This window comes from Bison bison, unplaced genomic scaffold, assembly GCF_000754665.1.
Source record: "Bison bison bison isolate TAMUID 2011002044 unplaced genomic scaffold, Bison_UMD1.0 scf7180017864368, whole genome shotgun sequence".
Lineage (NCBI taxonomy): Eukaryota > Metazoa > Chordata > Mammalia > Artiodactyla > Bovidae > Bison > Bison bison.
In genome coordinates this window covers 624751-645550 of record NW_011494940.1, presented here as the reverse complement: position 1 = coordinate 645550, position 20800 = coordinate 624751, and the positions used below count along the sequence as shown (strand labels likewise).

The following is a 20800-nucleotide window of genomic DNA, read 5'->3' as shown; positions in this document are numbered from 1 at the left end:
ATGTAATAAAGTATTTAGGGCAGCTATGTCATGACTTTCATAATTTATTTGAAAATGGTTTAGCTAAAGAAAAAGTATACACACACACACACACAATCCTATTTCAAATACACACAGATAAATACCAGCACATATTTAAACATATATACATTTGAAACAATCACAGCAACATATTAACGACTGTTGAATGTAGATGGTGTATATACAGGAGTCCACTGAAATACAATGTTTAAGATTTTTCATAATAAGTAAAAGAAAAAGGTAACAAAAAAAACAATGGAAGTTATGTGATGAGATGATTCAATCCAGGTGCCTAAAGACAGACTGAGCTTCTGGGGTTAATTATAAAAATTACACCATCAAAAAATAAGTACTTGCAAAGAAGTAAGTCTATTTCAGTGACTGGTGTTTTGTTTCTGTGATTCTTCAAAACAAAATTAGAAACTGAATTATTCTTTTAATGCTCTCACCTGCTGCCCTCCTTCTAATTTCTTGTTCAGCTTCTGTAGTTGGGTAAAAATCTGAAGGTTTTCTTGTTGTAACTTCTGTTGTTCAGCCAGACACTTCAACACCAGACCCTGCAATCTCTCAACCTCCACCTGCAGAGTACTGCATGCACAGGTAGGAGCCAAGGGTGTTCCCTTCCCAGCACATGTTCCTGCAGGATTCAGCCGAGGTGGCTAGAGAGACAGGAGAAAAGGGGTCATAGGAGCTTCCACCTGGATGCTACAGCTCCCTAATCCAATGTCCCTTCTATGTGCTACCAGATTTTACTTTTAAAGTAACAAGAAAAATCACACATACACATGAAGTCAATGTAAAAGAAACAGAAAACTTCTGGGATTACTGTAGAAGCTGGCTCTAACATCACAGAGCAAGGGAGCTCTCAGTGCCTCAGTTGCATTACGGTGAGGTAAAAGAAAAATCATCTATTTTGGAGGACTCTGTGAAATAATTTAAAGTCATTGATATCTTCCCAATTTAAAGTTGTGGGAGAATACACAATTTGGTTTGGAACAAGTATGATCACAGTGAGGACACCATGATTCAAAAGGTCAATATTCATGAAATATAGTGGATCACACTTTAGAAGAGATTTAAGAGGCGCTCAATAAACTGCATCACCAAAACAATTCAAGACCGCTAACTGACAGAGGAATAAAAATGTTTACCTTGAAGTTTCAAAGGCCTTATTTCCTCTTCTGGGAAGCTTTTCAATTATGCTAGCCTGGATTTTTCTCCCTTTTTCTACTGTACTTTTTAAAAAGGGTCAACAAATGATAGTCATAGGCCAAATTCAGCCTACGGCCTGTTTTTGTAAAATAAAGTTCTATTGGAACATAAACATGCCCATTCTTTAGGCATTATTTTTGGCTGCTTTTGTGCTACAATGTCAGTGTTGAGTGGTTACAAGAGACTGTATGGTCTGCAGAGCCTAAAATAATTACTATGCAGTCCTTTAGAAAAAGTTTGATGATCCCCAGTTTACAGTTTTATTGAGATATTTACCACAATTTGATTTCTAACAAAGTTGAGAATAAATGCATTGCTCTCCCAATAGACTACAAGTATTATTTCTGACATATACTTAAAACTCCAACCTACCCTCACAGTGTCATGAAATACTGGACTTGAATTTTGGAATTTCAATTTTGGTACTTCTAAGGCAGAGAGAAAAACATCTACTTCTGTTTTATTGACTACGCCAAAGCCTTTTACTGTGTGGATCACAACTGCGGAAAATTCTTAAAAAAGATGGGAATACCAGACCACCTGACCTGCCTCCTGAGAAATACGTATGCAGGTCAGGAAGCAGCATTTAAACTGGACATGGAACAACAGATTGGTTCCAAATAGGAAAAGGAGCATTTCAAGGCTGTATATTGTCATCCTACTTATTTAACTTATATGCAGAGTACATCATGATAAACACTGGGCTGGATGAAGCACAAGCTGGAATCAAAACTGCCAGGAGAAATATCAATAACCTCAGATATGCAGGTGGATGACACCACCCTTATGGCAGAAAGTGAAGAGGAACTAAAAAGCCTCTTGATGAAAGTGAAGGAGGAGAGTGAAAAAGTTGGCTTAAAGCTCAACATTGAGAAAATGAAGATCATGGCATCCGGTCCCATCACTTCATGGCAGATAGATGGGGAAACAGTGGAAACAGTGTCAGACTTTATTTTGCGGGGCTCTCAAATCACTGCACATGGTGACTGCAGCCGTGAAATTAAAAGATGCTTACTCCTTGGAAGAAAAGTTATGACTAACCTAGACAGCATATTAAAAAGCAGAGACATTACTTTGCCAACAAAGATCCGTCTAGTCAAGGCTATGGTTTTTCCAGTAGTTACGTACGGATGTGAGCTGGACTATAAAGAAAGCTGAGCACCGAACAATCGATGCTTTTGAACTGTGGTGTTGGAGAAGACTCTTGAGAGTCCCTTGGACTGCAAGGAGATCCAACCAGTCCATCCTAAAGAAAATCAGTCCTGAATTTTCATTGGAAGGACTGATGTTGAAGCTGAAATATTTTGGCCAATACTTTGGCCACCTGATGTGAAGAACTGACTCATTTGAAAAGACCCTGATGCTGGCAAAGATTGAAGGCAGGAGGAGAAGGGGACAAGAGAGGATGAGATGGTTGGATGACATCATCGACTCTACGGACATGAGTTTAAGCAAGCTCCGGGAGCTGGTGATGGACAGGGAAGCCTGGCGTGCTGCAGTCCATGGGGTTGCAAAGAGTCGGACACGACTGAGCCACTGAACTGAACTGAAGGCAGAGAGAAAAGAAAGACAATCATCTGGTATAGAAAGGTGTGGGCCTGTCAGAAATACGAAAGGGTAAATACTTTCCGCAGAAGTCAGTTTAGCCTTGCCTACTTTTGCCTGGAAAATCCCACGGACGGAGGAGCCTGGTAGGCTGTAGTCCATGGGGTCGCTAGAGTCGGACATGACTGAGCGACTTCACTTTCACTTTTCGCTTTCATGCATTGGAGAAGGAAATAGCAACCCACTCCAGTGTTCTTGCTTGGAGAATCCCAGGGATGGGGAAGCCTGGTGGGCTGCCGTCTACGGGGTCGCACAGAGTCGGACACAACTGACGCGACTTAGCAGCAGCAGCAGAGGCTTTAAGCACTGCTGAACAGGAGGTGTGAGTTGATGCTGGGCAGCTGGGAAACAACGAAGCTAGCGGGAGAGACAGGGAGGCCAGGAGAAAGGGGTAGAGCTTACAGCCATTGTTTATCTAGTCTTGATTTAAAGGCAAAAGCTCAGTTACCCAGGCTCCTGCTGGGGGCTTGTGTTCCAAAGGCGCTTCGGAAGCCATCTTGAGTCCTTGTAGCTCGTCATACGGCAGAGTATCTTTCTCAGATTCTGAAAAAGCTGCACTTAGGGGAGATGGGCTGTCAGGCATAGGGATGAATTCTGCATTTTCCAGCTCCTATGTATGAGAGAAAGAACCTCATCAGTTCCATCTGAGCCTTTTCACTTTCGTCCGGATTCCTTCCCGGCTGTAGCTTTCACGCTGGCGTGTCACCAGCTCCCTCTAGTGGAGCAGGACAGCTGTGGTTACAACACAGCTCGCCCCGTCAGTCAGCGTCCTGCCAGTCCTTCCTCTGAGGAGCGGATAGGGAAGGGAATTCAAACTCAATTTCAAGAACACTTTTGATACCCAGCGTGATGCCTCAACACACTCAGTCAACAAAGGCTATTCAGTAAGTTGCGAAGCTCTAAGGTGATGGCCGTGAGGCTAACTGCCAGGCTGCTAAAGGCTGAAGCTTTAGACAGAACTGTGTGCCGCTTCTTTCATCCACATTCCTAAGTAGCTATCAAGGTTAATATTATTTCAGAGGGAGCCTTACATTTACAGGTTCCCTCTTTTTTGTTGGGGGGGGGTGGGATTTAAAATTTCTCTTAACTATAATTTTAAGAAGATTTTCTTTTTTAATGTGAACCATTTGTAAAGTCTTTTTATTGAATTTGTTACAATATTGTTTCTGTTTCATGTTTTGGTTTTTCCGGCTACTAGGCATGTGGGATCTTAACTCCCCAGTCAGGGATCGAACTTGCATCCCCTGCTTTGGAAGGCAAAGTCTCAACTACTGGACTGCTAGGGAAGTCCCTAACTATAAATATTCACTGTAGAAAATGTGCAAATATTGATAGGCAAAGGGACATGATACAAATCAACAGTAATTCCATCATCCCATGTAACCACTGTTAAGGCATTTTTCTACTGTAAGGCATTCCAACTACCTTGATATTCTACTTCTACGAACCACAGTACAAAATCTATAAGCTTAATCTTTGCACACGTGCATTACAAATACTTCTTTCAAGGAAGGTTACGTTAATTTCCATCCACTTAAGTAATATAGGTACGAGACCACTTTATCTTTTCTTGTCAGGAAGAAAAAGGATTAGAGATTTGATGATTTCGGCTCAGGTAGAATCAGAAACCTAGATGCCTGCTGCAAAGCACTTGAGCAGGACATAGGAAACAGAGATCCTTCTAGTCCCTACAGAGTTCCCATCACCAAAGGAACTACCTTTCGAAGCCAGCCAGGACAGGAGCTGCTGGCCCCACTGCTGATCCGCATGGCCTCAGTGGGACTGACAAGACCTTCCATGCCTCGGTCTGCTTCCATTGTTCCTCGGAAGCCTCCACTTGGATCAGGAGTTTCAGATTCCTGCTGACTGTCATCGTCTTCTCTTCCGCCACCGCTGCCACCTCCTGGGCTAGAGCTCTGAACCACTGACAGATATGCAGCACAGAAATACAGAGGTTTGCTATGCAACAATATTTACCAGCTGACAGCCCCACTACCCCCTGGAGAGTTTCTGAGAGTTGCGTGAAGTGGAACAGCAACAGTGTAAGTCAGATACCTGGGGCTAAATTTCTAGTTTTTTACACAAGGTATTGTGTATCAGGATCATTATGACAGTATTCACTTCTACTTTCCAAACTTGCTTGTACTTATGTTCAGCAGATTATCAATGTTCTACAGGATTACTGAATAATGACCCCAAGCACTGCATCCACACCTTAAGTATTCAGACTCCAGCATCCTCCATGGAGGTTCTTCTTATATATTGAATACAAAAGATTTTTCACATTTGAGCCAAACACCTCTTAAAGTTGCCAGATAAGCTCACCATTAATTCCCTTTCTGGGAAAACAATAGAATAGAGAAGTCCTCAACCATTAAATTCATCAAATTCTTTAATGACTATCTGTAAGAATTTAAAAAATTTGAGGGCTTCCCAGGTGGCTCAGTAGTAAAGAATGTGTCAGGAAGACACCCTAGAGAAGGAAATGGCAGCCCACTCTAGTATTCTTGCCTGGGAAATCCCAAGGATAGAGGAGCCTGGTGGGTTAACAGTCCCTGAGATTGCAAAAGAGTTGGACACAACTTAGCAACTAAGCACAATAACAACAAAAACAAAAAATGTGATGGCTGGTTCTTTAACGTCACACAGCAGATTCCAAATTACCTTTAATGAAGATGAGCTGATGCACAGTCAGGAAATGAAACTGAACTTTCAAATGGGCCAAAGAAAAATATAACTAAGAAATGTGCCAAAAAACAACAAAAGAATTGCATGGTATCTTCTACAGTTAAATGTAAAGGATTATTATTCATGACCGCCAGCTAACTTGGTTTGAGGACTGCACTGTGCCACACTGTGCTCATATCGAAGCAGCACAACTATAGATGCCAAAATAATCTCTGAAGCTTGCTTTTTTGTCTTAAATGGCTTTAAAAAAACTGTATTACAAAAAATAAGTTATATTACCACTGACATATACATAAGACTATTTATAACATGTGTAAGTTTTGATGCCTAACAAAAGAAACATACATGAATCTACCATGTGAAAGTACAATTACTTTCCAATATGGTAGCTTTTAGCCATATTTTGTTATTTAAATTTAAACAGGATTAAAAATTCAGTGCTTCAGTCACAAGAGCCACTTTTCAAACGCTTGGCAGCCACATGTGATTGGTGGCTATTACACTGGACAGCACAGATACAGAACATTCTGACTGTTGCACAGAGTTACAGGACAGGACTGAATAAGGATATTGCTCTATCTACCTTGTGAATTCCCTTCTTTCTCTGGCATCCTACCTAGATATAACTACTCTGATTAATTTTGTATTTTTCATTTCTTCTTGGGGGGGGACTTTATCACACACTTATGTATCCTTATACAATATATTATTTATTCTGCTTGTTTTTGAACTTTATGGGTTGTTGTTCACTTGAACACATATAATATTCCACTGGATGGCTGTAACACACTCAATCAACACTTACTGACTAATTATAATACCATTTGCAAGGCACTCTTCTAGGCAATGTGGATAAAATTATTGAAGAGAAAAGACAAAAATCCCTCCTCTTACAGAGTTTACATCTTCCAGATAACGGACATGTGCTTTTAATCTTATGTTTTTCCTTTAAATACTGTTCCAGTAAAATAAAGCTATAATAGAACAGCTGTGTTTAGCAAAAAGATACTTTATCATTTGTAACAGATATTAATATGGAAAAACAGATGCTGAGCAATGAGTTACTAAAGAAAACTAATAATAGGTATGATGTGTGTTTATGTCAACTGGAGTTTAACAAGTCTGGATCAGATTTTCAGCTGTCTTTTTAGAGGATTAATCTGCTTTCATTCCGGGTCTTTATCTGTTTTGATTCCACAAAATATCCAGTTTTGAGACATCAAGGACTATAGATAGGTACTCTAGCAAATGGAAAACCAAAAGGAACACAGATTCAGTTTCCTAGCAAGGCCCTAGACAAGGGAACCATGAACAAAGCAGTCAAAGGAAAAGTATTAGAGACCTTTGGGCTGATTTTCCTGACCACACTGAAAGTAAAGCCAACTTTTAATTCTGAGGGCCTGTTTTGAAGGACTATTTCTATAGATTAGAACACCGCTGGGAACACCATAGAAGTGAAGGGTGGCCAGAAAACATGGCCCCTAGCATTCTAGGGAAAGGAACAGTACATAAGTCACATTACAATGTTGGGCTAGCCATGTAATTACTCCCACATGTGTGGTGGCAAAGATGTACTCTCCCCCTGACTACAAAGTAAAAGTCATAATCTATTGTGAAATCTACAAAAATATGCTCTTCCCTCTTGATCACTGTGCTCCTCATTCCCAAAGATATTTCCTATTTCCTTTTTTTGGGAAGACTGCATGGAATTCAACCCAAAGACTCACACCTGAGAAAAACCACTGGTACTTGAGATACTGCTACTTACCAGTTCCGATGGATAAGCCACTGCTATTGGAACGGATGGTCTTAGAATTCAATACTTTCTCTGAGGAAAAATATTCAGTAGGTAAGCACTGTTTACAGCCAGAGGCAGGAAAAATGACAAGACTTGGATAGGGACTTAATCTAGGAGATAATTGCTATCTCACACCAGACAACTAATTACTATTTTAGATATAAATATTAGAAGCCAAGCACCACTAGCAACTTTAACTATAATCACTACGTGAAGTAGCAATTCTCCACCTTAACTATTCTTTGGAATTAGCTGGGAAGCTTTAGAAAGTAGCAATGCCTAGGTCCCAATCCAGAGGTTCCAATGTAATTGGTCAGGACAATGGGATTTCTGAAAACTCCTCAAGGGATTCTAATGTGCAGCCAAAGTTGAGAACCATTGACCTAAAACAATGAACTTGTAGACCTTCAAACAGGCCTTTATAATTTAGTTCATAACAAAGGAATCTTTATGTAGAAAACAGTTATGATTTAGTTTCTTTTTAAAGGTGCACTGAATATTTCTCACAAAAGCATGATTACAGATAAACTAATTAGTGGACAACCAGAAGTAACAAATTCTATGTTAAGGGGGCAGAGCCTAAAGTTTTCATGAGATAGTAAGTGACAAAGCTCAGGAAATAACAATGTTCTGTTTCTCCCACCTGATCACTGTTAAGATTACAGAAGTAGCTTCTTTTCTTTAGGACACTTTTGTTTGCAAGAGTGTGACCCTCAGTAACTTAGGTGTAGGTCAATCCTCTGTCAAAGCCATCCTAACCAACAAGTGGAACCCTTACCAACAATGAGAATGGTGTTCCAGCCTCGGCAAGACAGGTCTGGGACATGATGCAAAGATCCAAAGATGGGCCGAGGCCATGAAGTGCAGATATCTGAGCCGTGGGGTCTCTCTGTGGGGGTCATTGCCAAGCGACCATTACCACCATTGCCCCAGGCAAAAATGTGATTATCTGTAAGAAATAAATAAATAGCAGAAAGTTGAACAGAACACTGGCTTCCCAACTCTTTTGGATTCCCCACCTTTATGCTCTAGAGCTAAAAAGATTTTTCGCCCGTTTATTCCCTTGTATAAAGCCTAAACAATTTCTGATGCCACCCAGGTAAAAATGACCATCGCTTCTACACGCTGCCATCCATTCATTCACTCATTCAACATTTTTGGTCATCCATTCAAGTATTTACTGGCATCTACTTCATGACAAGCACTGCTTGAGGTGCTGGGAAGACAGCAGTGAACAAAACAAAGTCGCTGCCCTTGCAGAACTGACCTTCTAGTGGGGAGAGACTGATTAATTACTTTAGGTAGTATTAAGTGCTTTGAAGGAAGATCAACAATAAGGAAAAGTGGAAATAAACTATAACAGTGGAGTATCATTTCTTTAGATAGTGTAGGCAACCTGAGCAGACCTACTGAAGTGAGAGGGAACCAGGTCTATCCAGGGGAAGAGCTTTCCAGGCAGAGAAAACAGCTAAGTACAAAGCTCCACGTAGGTAGGTGAGTATCACAAACACAGAGCAAGAAGTCCTCTGCAGGTGGAGCAAAGTAAAGGAGTGGACAGTGGCTACAGCAGAGGTCAGGAGGTGACTGAGGTCTGGGTCATGTGGGCCACTGCAATGACTTTAGTTTTTATTGTCTGAGATAGGAGACCAGTAAAGATACTTAACAGTAGGTATTTAAAAGTATCCCCCAGGCTACCATGAGGAGAACGGACTGCAGGGACCCAAGGGTGGAAGTAGAGAGATCAGCTGTAGTCACGAACTGATGCAGTAGTGAAGTGGTTGGATTATTCAAAGATAATCTATAGAATTTGCTAATGGATGGAATGTGAGCTGCAGGAAGAACTGATTTGAACAAAAAATCAGAAATTTGTTTTGGAACACAGTAAGTTTGTTTGAGATGTTCATTACCTCTTATCCAAATCAGGACACTTTTTAATGAAAAGGGGGGGCTATTAACGATTAAGCTCAGATAATAGGCATGAATCGGGACCAATCTGGGAAGACCGGGCTATAAAGCCACCTTATCTTTAGACATTTTAGTCAAGAGGCTGTTAAATTAGTGGGTCTGGGAGTCAGGGATGGTAATATAAAGCTATCAGTGTACAAGGGAGGATTTAAGGTAATAACCTCACTCAGAAAATGGAAGGGATGGAAGGATTGAGCCCTGGACACTTTAAGCTTTAGAGCCGGACGCTGCAATTAACAGCAGAGAACCTACCTGACTGCACTGATCTGTTTATATGTACATCTCCCCTACCCTACTAAACTATGAATTTCCTGAGGAGAGCAGCTTTCCAAGACTTTTTTTAAAAATTTAAGTATAGTTGATTTATAATATTTTATTAGTTTCAGATGTACAACATAGTGACTCAACAGTTTTATAGATTATATTTCACTTAAATTTACTATAAAATAATAGCTAAATGTTCCTATGCTATGCAATATATCCTTGGTGCTTATGTTTTATACACAGCAGTTTGTATTTCTTAATTCCATGCCCCTACATTGCTCTTCCCCACTTCTTCCTCCCCTCTGGTAACTACTAGTTTGTCCTCACTCTCTCTGTGAGTTTGCTTGTGTTATGTTATACTCATCCATTTGTTTTATTTTTGAATTCCACATGTAAGTGCTAATATACAGTGTCTTCCTTTGACTTATTCCACTAAACATAATACCCTCTAGGTCCATATACGTTGTTGTAAATGGCAGTATTTCATTCTTTTTAATGGCTGAGTAATATCCCATTCATTGTATATGTATATCATATCTTCTTTATCCAGTCGTCTTTTGGCGGACACTTGCTTCCATGTCTTGGCTATTGTAAATAGTGTTGCTATGAACGCTGGGGTGCATGTATATTTTTGAATTACTCTTTTCCTTTTATTTGGAGATAAGCCCAGGCATGGAATTGCTGGATCACACTTCTATTTTTACTGAAACTCACTTCCATATTCCCAGGGTCTAAAAGAGGATCTGGAGCATAGTACACACACAGTTAATGTCTGCCATGTGAGGCGATCAAGTACAGTTCAGAGAAGTAGAGGAACATACATCAATAGGTAATATGCCCAGTCACAGAATCTAATTCTAAAGTCATCAGTTTAACTTGAGAAGTTTAACTTGAGAAGTACACAGATCTACTGAAGAAACATTCCCTCTCTAAGGCCCTATCAGAAAGTGCTACTGAATTTGCTACAGTATTTTTAATTCTCAATGACACCCTGATTCTGTCTAACATTTCCAGTTATCTAGCATGAACTACGGAGAAGGCAATGGCACCCCACTCCAGTACTCCTGCCTGGAAAATCCCATGGACGGCAGAGCCTGGTAGGCTGCAGTCCATGTGGTCGCTAAGAGTCGGACACGACTGGGCGACTTCACTTTCACTTTTCTCTTTCATGCATTGGAGAGGACATGGCAACCCACTCCAGTGTTCTTGCCTGGAGAATCCCAGGGATGGGGGAGCCTGGTGGCCTGCCATCTATGGGGTCGCACAGAGTTGGACACGACTGAAGTGACTTAGCAGCAGCAGCAGCATGAACTAACCAGTCTGTTCCCTAAAACCCCTTGTTTTGAGACAAACAACTCTGAAGGCTGGTTCACGTCCTTAGGTATTGTAACAGATCATTTGTCTGACACTATTGCTGGATCTCTCCTGTATAAATACCAGGCACAGACTGAAAGAAAACAAAGACATCTCTGAGCATGAGCAATAACAACAACAAAAAAAGAGTCAACAGATAAGAAAATGAAACGTGTTTTGCTGTTCACTATTTACCAGAAAGAAGTGGCTACAAAAATCAAGGTGATACAGGAAAAGAGAAAAAAAGAAAGCAGAAGAAAGAGGAAAGGGAGTAAAGGGTAGCAGAAGTAACAGTAAGAAGATGCTGAGAAGAAATAGCTGAAAGGAAAGAGAAGAAAATCCCATTAGACCAATTCAGAAAGTTGAGAGACACACGGTATACAGCCTTTCAAGTTTTAGCAACCCCTAAGGACATCACTGCAGTGCAGTGACCCCAACCTAGGAGCAAGGTCAAATCATGATGTTCTCCTCTCTAGCCAGGTGGCACCAGTGGTAAAGAATCTGCCTGCCAATGCAGGAGACACAAGAGATAGGTTCAACTCCTGGGTCAGGAAGATCCCTGGAGTCAGGAAATGGCAACCCACTCCAGTATTCTTGCCTGGAGAATCCCATGGACAGAGGAGCCTGGTGGGCTACAGTCTGGTGGGTCACAAAGAGTTGGACAAGACTGAGCACACAGGCTCACACACACATTCCTCTCTCTAGCTACTCATCCAACATTTATTGGAACCAACATGGTGCTGGGCAAGGTGTAAGTATTTGATAATTCTTAAAACATTGTGCCAAAAAAGTAAAAGTAAAAAAAGTAGGAATTTAAGAGTACTAACTTGCCATTTCCTAGAAATCTAAGCTTTTTATAACAAGCACTATCTTGGACACATGAATAGTTAATGAGGTTACACAAGCATAAAAACATGACCACCAATTTAACACAAATAAAAAAGTAAACATATGACCCAGCTATACATGACCAGCCCACCTCTTTCACACCCCAAAATTAAAATAGACCCATCTTTCCAGCAAGTTTGAAATAATGTGAACAGACTCACCATCAGTAGCAGCAATGGTAAACTCATCACCACAGGAGACTCTGATCACTTGTTTTCCACCTAAGGGTCCCCCCAGCAGGTTGATTCCTAGACGCTTCTTATAATTTCCAACGCCCAGCTGGCCACACTTGTTGCAGCCAAAGGTCAGCAGCCGGCCTCGCTCTGAGACAGAAGCAAAAATAAATAACCAGGTACAAATGGGTCATGAAACAGAGAAAAGGCAGACAATGCAGAGTCCTACAGACTAGCTTCTGGTTATTAAGAGTATACAAGTATAAACTGCCACATAAGCCCAGACCTAGGGCAGTTAGGGGAACTATGACCAATTAGATAGAGGGAATGACTCAATATTATATATTCTTTTAAAAAAATAATCGTATTTATTTATTTTTGGCTGGCTGGATCTTCATTGCTGCAATGGCTTTTTCTCTAGCTGTGGTGAGTGGAGGCTACTCTCTAGTTGCCGTGTGCGGGCTTCTCATTGCCGTGGCTTCTCTTGTGCAGCACAGGCTCTAGGGCGTGTAGGCTTCAACACCTACACCTACACACAACACCTGCAGCACAGTACTTACAGATCCCAGGCTCAGTAGCTGTGGTGCACGGGCTTAGCTGCTCTGTGGCATGTGGGACCTTCCTTAACCAGGTGTGGAACATGGGTCTCCTGTACTGGCAGGCAGAGAGTTTACCACTGAGCCACCAGGAAAGCCCTGTATACTCTATTATAAAGGTGGGAAATGGGTACTATTTAACTTAGAAAACTTATAGATGGTGCTAATTAGAGACAGTATTTGCCAGAAATTACAGGTATGGCATTTTCCTTAAGAAATGTATTGATTATACATTTGTAATGATTACCAACAAAACATTTACTTGAACGCCCAAGATGTTAACAAGATAATACTTGATGATGGGGGGAAATAAGAAGAATACATTTAGTTAAGAGCTACTACTTGATAAATAAAGAACCTGAAATTCTAAGGCCTGTGCACACAGTTGTAAATCAACTCACCATCAAGAGCAGCAGTGTGAGTCTTGCCTGGGGCGATTGTACGGATCTTATAAAAGGACAACTGTTTGGCCAAGGTAAAGGAGGTGGTGTAGGGAACTTCGTGGTATGCCTGGAACAAGATAAGCAAAGACTCATGAGGTAAAAAATGGAGGGAAAATAGGCTGAAAATATTGTCAGGGTGACCAAAAGGACTTTCAAGCAAATCAGGTTATTAAGAAGGTACTAGGTAACTTTTCATCTCCAACAGAATAAAAAAAGAAATAAGTTCAATATGTAATCAGAGAATTTAGTATGAGACTGGACTTTCTGACAATGGAAGTTTTAAATTCCTAAATTAGGGTATGCAAAACATGAACTCTCCATCCCAGAAGGCATCTATATAAGGACAGAATCATTGACATTTGTCTTGGTTATACACTGTGCATAGCTAAAAAAAGGAGGGCAAGGAATTAAAGAATCTTGAAGACTCTCTAGCTTATTAAGCTATCACTTTACTGTGACCTAATTTTACCTACAAAGTTCTCAACCTGTTAAAACCCACATCCCCTTAGATTAGCATAAAAATAAATCTTGTCATGTAAGTTTAACATTTCACAATACAATGCAGTAACAAAACCCAAATCAAGTAATGTTAATTCTGAATATCTTTTCAAACTACATAGACACCCTCCCAAGACTTGCACCAAATTTGTACTCTCCCATTTCACAATCACTACTTTAAAACAGATTGCTTAAAATTAATTCCATTCTTTTCCACTGAGTCAGCAAACTTGTCTCTTAATACGATTCTTTAGAAAAGGAAGAAAACTCATACTACCACAAAGAGAGGACTAGGGCTTAATATTAAAGGTGTATTTTATGACATGCTTGAAGGAGGTAATAGTAATTACATTTAATAAGCCTGTATAGGATCAGTGATTTGAAAGTAATCTTAAAAACTCTCCTGGGAGTTGATACATGGAAAAATGTTTCTTTTCATAATGTTAATTTTCTTGTGTTTATATTTCAGGGACAAGGTAGAACCTGATTTCCATCACTTGATTGTTTATAATCAACTAATTTATTGAGGTATAATGTACTGTACAATACTGTACAGCTTGATATATTTTTCTATAGATATATAAACATAAAAACTACCCAGATACAGGCCACTGCCACCATCCTAGGGTCTCTCCTATCTTTCCTGTTAATGCCTATACCCCTCCTCCCAGAAGTAACCACTATTTTGACTTCTGCCATAAGTTAATTTTGCCTTTAAACTTCAAACAATGGGCATCAGTGGGCTTTCTAGGTGGCACTAGTGGTAAAGAACCTGCCTGCTAATTCAGGAGATGTCAGAGATGTGGGTTTGATCCCTGAGTCAGGAAGATACCCTGGGGGAGGGCATGGCAATCCATTCCAGTATTCTTGCCTGAAGAAGCTCATGGACAGAGGAATCTGGTGGGCTACAGTCCATGGGGTCGCAAAGAGACACGATTAAATAGACTTAGCACACACAAACTTCCAATAATGGGTATCATATAGTATGTACTCTTTTGTGGCTGGCTACCTTTGCTGGACATAGTATCTGTGGAGATCCTCACTTTATTCTTAAGTGGTCACAAACCAATAATGGCATTTCCAAAGAAATTTCAACCTAGAGAGGTTCTGATGATTTATTTAGGACACCAAATGGGGTACTCACTTCATGGTTGATGATTCCAGACATGCACTGATTCAGACCCAGTTTGTTGAACTCATTGAGTCCACAGGCTAACACTTTGCCTGACTGGGTCAGCAGAAAAGTCCCATCACAGCCACATTGAACCGCGACAATAATTAAGGCCTTGGGAACATCCACCTGCAAGAAAAAAACAAATTAGAAAAAAAAAAATCTCCCCAACATAACTTGTATTAGGAAAAAATCCTCAAATTCTTTCAAAACTGTGATGTCCTGCATTTAGCAGAATGACTACAGGGAAGTTCTATTCTCGTCAGATTTGCCCAGCAGCTTAGAGACTACTGTTTTCAATGAGGAGCTTAAGTTTTATAATAAAGAGGCAACTGCAGGTCGGCTAAACAGATAGCTTCTGTCAAAGTTTTAGCAACAGGAACTTAGTTATTACTTAGGAACACTTCTCAGAAAACACCGAGGAAGGAGAAGCTTCAATCTATTACTGATTTAGTGCTCTGAGATACAACATCCCATGATGGTTACAGAAGAGCTCAGACCTGTGGAATCCCAGTCATACAATAAATGAGGTGACCAAGGATTGAGGCAGCAGCCAAGATGTCTGAAGGCTCATATCCCTCTGCAGCTAACTAGACAGGGCTGGAGAATGGTGGGGGACATGATGGGTGTACCTGTGAAACCTGAAAACTCAAACCTTCTAACAATACTAGAGCCTTTTCAGGTGAAGAGGAATAGCTATGAATTCTACTCAGTGGGAATGGTCCCACAGATAAATTAGTTAATTTTTAAAATGTAAATAAACATCTTTAATAGTGAATAGTATAGCTGATTACAGTCAGACTTCCCGTGGGTGAGCCTGTGTCCCAGGGTGGGAACATGGCCATGTTCTCACTCAGCTGGTTTCCACTCCCATGCCGGCTCTGGCAGTGCCTGCTTCCACAGTGCTGAGGAATTAGGTATTATGCTTCATACACTATGACCCCTAAATACAAACAACTACTTCATCTGGTGTCCAGTTGTGGAAGGAGGAAGGGAAATGGCTCTGCCAGGTGAAAGGATAGCATATTGCTTTCTAGCATCTTTCCACGCAGGGTGTGTTTAGCTTGATGTGACTTTTTCACTGTATATGCTAATTTCAGCGCTCACTGATGAGCAAGCTGTGACTCGAGTGTCCATAGTGGCTACATCATTTCTCAACTTTTCATGATTTAGTCAGATGACAAGACCACAGAGTGCTAAATTAGGAATCCTGGATTGTCAATCTCCCAGATAGGGAATATTTCAGAAAGAAAACACCTTGATAGGAGGTGGCAGGGAAGGACTTATTACTGAAGGCTGTGTGACCTAGACAGGCTAAGAAGCAGCTGCCTTTGATTTTACCTTTTGTGGTGTATAGTAATCCTCTTCTGAATCCAAACCCAGGCGTCCTGAGACACACATGAGAAAGAAAATCAATAATGTGAGGGCTCCTGTCCCAATGAAAATGTTCCATAAGATACTCTTTTACTAAATTAACACTTAAATAGAGGCTACATGACATATTTAGAGGTGCGTAAGCTTGAAGTCAGGCTGTGCCCCTGGGAATAAGTGGAGAGAGTCAAGGCAACACCTACCATATTCACCACAGCCCCAAGAGTAGACTTCTTTGTTTCGTGTCAAAACCACCACGTGATTGTCTCCACAGGAGACCTGCTCCACTGGATTGCTCAGGAAGAAGTCCAGCTGCATGGGTTCTAAGACTTCAGCACCAGCAACCTTGTCCACCCCCATGCAGCCATAATAGTCAGATCCAAAGGCATAGAGCTGACCTTCATCTGTGAGAGGAAGGAAAGCAGAACCCACTAAATGAATTACTTGTTTTGTCTAATGAGAAAGCTGGATAGGACTGGAATGAGGACGACCTCAGACACTGAGCTCATTCATATCAGATGACTGCAGCAGAGAAATCTGACAGACTGTCTATGAAGCCTAGAGTTCTTTATATTTAGAGGGTCATGCATACTGTTATGTAACAGTTTTTTAAAAAATGGTGGGATGATCGTGTTAAAAAGGCTTAAAATTTTAAGCCTATTTTACAGAGAAAAAAGGAAGCACCAAGCAATCATAAAGTGAGTAATGGTAAGACCAAAACTAAATTTTAGCTCCTGACTCTTGATTTAGTGTTATCTACACCTGACTAGGTAATGAGGTTATTCCTCCCCAGCCCCACCAAATGGGACAGACAGTATATTGCTCCTAGTCCCACCTCTTCTGTTACCCACCTGCTTTCTACTTGCTCATTACTCCTGTAATGCTATATCAAGTTGGGCATGCTGCTATTAAAGTGTTTATTTGCTCACTGTCTTTGGTTCTTTGGAATCTTGTCTTTTGTGTAAAATCCCAGCTAAAACTGCATAGAATTAAGTACAACACTCCACCTGAAATGCACCTGGGTGCCTTCTGCTGCTGGCTTACCTGTTACACAGACAGTGAAATCATCACCACATGACACCTGACGGATAGCTTTGCCTTGCAACTTTTCTACGTGCTTTGGCTGTCGGTAGGAGGCTTTGTCGCCATGGCCCAGCTGACCATGGAGTTTAGTACCCCCTTGCATGTTCTGTGAAATAAACAGGTCTTGTGAAGTTTTAAACTTTTTATGCGAAAGCAACTCTTTAACATCACTTCTTATCAAGAAAAACAGTAGGAAAAAGAATCAGCTGATAATTAAGAAATGAAAACATAACAAAAAGGTACTTAAAGGGCATTAAATCTTTTAATGACAGATAGTAAAAATCCCCTGCCAACAGATAAAGATTTTTAAAATATCTTATTAGGACTTAAAAGGACACATTCCCAATTCTGTCTTTTTTCTTCAAGTCTAAGGTAAACTAATTATGGGTGATGATGAAAACAATGTCTTTACATAGTTTAGCTTGATTTTTTCCTATAGGACAGACTCTTGGAAATCCTTACAAAAGTTTTTACAAATTTTGGTCACAGGGGGGTTTCCCTTGCTGCTCAGCTGGTAAAGAATCTGCCTGCAATGTGGGAGACCTGGGTTCGATCCCTAGGTTGGGAAGATCCTCTGGAGAAGGGAAAAACTACCCATCCCAGTATTCTGGCCTGGAGAATTTCATGGACTGTATAGTCCATGGGGTCGCAAAGAGTTGGACACAACAGCATCTTTCACTCCCTGAAATACGCGAGTCATAAGGACTCTGGATGCATCAAAGAGGCTGCTAGAAGGCACTGACAATAGTCCTAAATGATTTCCCAGCAGTTTTAGAGAGGTGAGACATGCTTCCCATATAATAGCTCAACTGTAAGGCCTTCTATAAATGTTTTTTAAGGCACTAATTTCACTCTACCTCTAGAAGTACCCCCAGAAGCTAGTCTTCAAGTGAGAGGATTTTTGGAAATAACAGCAAGCTAAAACTCTGTAACAGAGGTCAAATCACTCATTCTTTCTCTCAACCAATAGTTGAGTGTCTACTCTGTCACATGCTGGGGATAAAGCCTGTCCTCTTGGAGAACTTAGCTGAAACTACTGGAAAAAATGAGCTCCCTCCAGAAGGAGGAAGAGTGGGAAGAACTGAGGTTCTAAGACAGGTTGGGTAATGAAAAAGCAGCATGAAGTGAGCCTAACAAGGCACAGCTGAAGAGACAGGAGGGAAGCCAAGAGAACATGCTCCCGTGGAAGCCAAGGGAGGACAAGGCTTCCTGCAAGAAGGAAAAGTGACCAATATATTAATACTAGAGGTCAAGCAAGGACTCAAGGGCACCTATCTGTTTTGTTTTTATAATTTAGAGGTCATTTTGTCAACAGTAGTTTCAATTGACTGGCAGGTGAATGAGGAATGAGTAGGAGATAAGACAAGAGACAGCAAAAATATGCAGTATGTTCAAGGTGAGAGAGAAGGTAGAATCTAGAGGGGAACAAAGGAAAATTCTACTCAAGATATATCATATTCAATCACTGATGGAGGTCTTAGAATTTTCCTGACATGGTACACTACTTCATTTATTTACAAAGCTACTTCACAGATGTAAGTTGCTCTGAAATGCATGGTAATAGAACAGAGTAAACAAGTGACTTTCTGAAGTCACCCATCTGTAAATGAGAATCCAGTCTCCTGAGTCCGAGCCTTTTAGTTCTTTCTCTCCTTCTCTCGCTCTTTTTCATTCATTCATTCAAAAAACACTTAAAAGCCATCTAACATGTACCAGGCACTTGGGATACATCAGTGAACTAAACAGAAAAAATCCCTCCTCTCAAAAGAGCTTATTATGCTGCCACTTCTGCAGCACACACTCAACCAACAAAATTCTTATACATCCTGGGCTCAGTGAGGTGCACGTCATTGTTCTGAAGGATGTAGCTTTCACTTACCACCCAAGTGTATAGCTCCTTCTCCACTGTGACCACGGCAAAGTGGGTATTCCCTGCACACACCTGCCGGGCACTACAGCCACTCTTGATGACATCCAGTTTCTGGGGAGTGGATTTCCCACCACCCCAGACATAGACTTCACTTGTTCGGGATGTTACCACAGCAATGGGTGCTTCAGTCACAGTGCTTGACCTGCCAACAACCCCCAGAACAAAGGCACATTTAACATAAAAATTATATCAAAGAAAAATGCTTTCAGTCTGTTCCCTGAGTAGAACTGCCAATTATGGTATGAGAAAGTATGTTCTTTCTCGACAACTTACTCCAACCCTCTATCATGGCAGGCTTTGCAATTCTTGCCTCAGGGCTTCATCACAGCCCAGCCAAATCAGATACTAGTCTGATCCGTAACACCTACACTTTTCAACTTTTCAACATTCATCACGATAATGATGTCCACTTTGGCAAAAGGGTGAAATTACAGCTTTCTTTTCCTCTGAAATGACTGTTTGATATTTAAATGGATGCTGGGCTTCTGAAAGGATGCCAAAGGCTTCCAACTGGGATCAAACAATGTCCAGACCCAAGAAAGAAAGACCCCCCTGGTGGTAATTTAAGATATATTACTTTTTTCAAGAGTCTCCTGAGCATTACCTTGGTCTCTTTGTAGGTGCATTAAGCAGTGTGACTTTTTCCTCCATCTCTCTACCAAAAGAAAAGCAAAGATACATGAGAGAAATAACAGGTTCTATATTGCACCAGTGTCTCTTTAAAACCTTCCACAGACTTAATCTTCTGTAAACCATATGCCTCACACGATGCTATAATACTTTTAGCAAAGTACTTCGATACAACTCAAACAGTTACATAGGCCTAGCATTAGACAATTCATTAACCACAATGAGGCCAGAGTCTGGGGTCATTTGTTTTCTATCTCTGAGGAATGTTCTAGGCTGTACCACAGAGCCTTGAGAACTTCTTTCTGATGCACATTTTAGGAACCTGCTAACATCTCCATCTAGCCCAGTGACTCCCTAAACTCAACACTGCTAAAGCTCAGCTCATTAACTTTCTCCCGATAAAGGTTTTCTTTCTGACTCTCCTCATTCTATAACTGGCATCTTCAATCCTCTCAGTGAATTAGGCTTAAAACGTCAACGATTTTGGATTCAGCTGTCTTCTTTTCTTCAATATTCAAATTCGACAGTTTCTACTTGTACAGTGCCCTTTATCCTCACCTGTCCTTCCCAGTCTCACCACTGTAACTCTGGGCAACTTTACTTCCCAACTGGGCCGTTCAGTTCAGTTCAGTCGTGTCCAGCTCTTTGCAACCCCATGGACTACAGCACGCTAGGCTTCCCTGTCCATCAGCAACTCCTGGAGCTTGCTTAAACTCATGTCCATCGAGTCAGTGAGGCCATGCAATCATCTGACCCTCTATTATCCCTTTCTCCTCCTGCCTTCAATCTTTCAACCTTTCAATCCTTCAACCCCAGCATCAGGGTCTTTTCCAATGAGTCAGTTCTTCGCATCAGGTGGCCAAAGTACTGGAGCTTCAGCTTCAGCATCAGTCCTTCTAATGAATATATAGAACTGATTTCCTATAAGATTGACTGGTTTGATCTCCTTGCAGTCCAAGGGACTCTCAAGAATCTTCTCCAACACCACAGTTCCAAAGCTGCAATCCTTCAGTGCTCAGCTTTCTTTATGGTCCAATTCTCACAGCCATACAACTGTCCAACTAGGCTGTAGTAGCACCTAATTGGTCTCACCAAAGTTTCAATCCACTTT

General features: G+C 40.9%; 1 protein-coding gene across 1 annotated transcript in view; it reads right to left on the bottom strand.

Moving 5' to 3' along the window:
• The window catches only part of NEK9 (NIMA-related kinase 9), a 37201-nt gene that overhangs the window by 3633 nt on the left and 12768 nt on the right, over positions 1–20800 (bottom strand). Inside the window, exons 9-21 of the mRNA XM_010855723.1 lie at positions 19664–19714; positions 19009–19201; positions 17091–17235; positions 16250–16450; positions 16017–16063; positions 14649–14804; positions 12965–13073; positions 11956–12117; positions 8103–8273; positions 7295–7354; positions 4557–4762; positions 3287–3448; positions 471–680 (exon numbers count right to left, since the gene is read on the bottom strand). Coding sequence (XP_010854025.1) covers positions 471–680; positions 3287–3448; positions 4557–4762; positions 7295–7354; positions 8103–8273; positions 11956–12117; positions 12965–13073; positions 14649–14804; positions 16017–16063; positions 16250–16450; positions 17091–17235; positions 19009–19201; positions 19664–19714 — 1873 coding nt within the window. The remainder of the gene's footprint in view (positions 1–470; positions 681–3286; positions 3449–4556; positions 4763–7294; positions 7355–8102; positions 8274–11955; positions 12118–12964; positions 13074–14648; positions 14805–16016; positions 16064–16249; positions 16451–17090; positions 17236–19008; positions 19202–19663; positions 19715–20800) is intronic.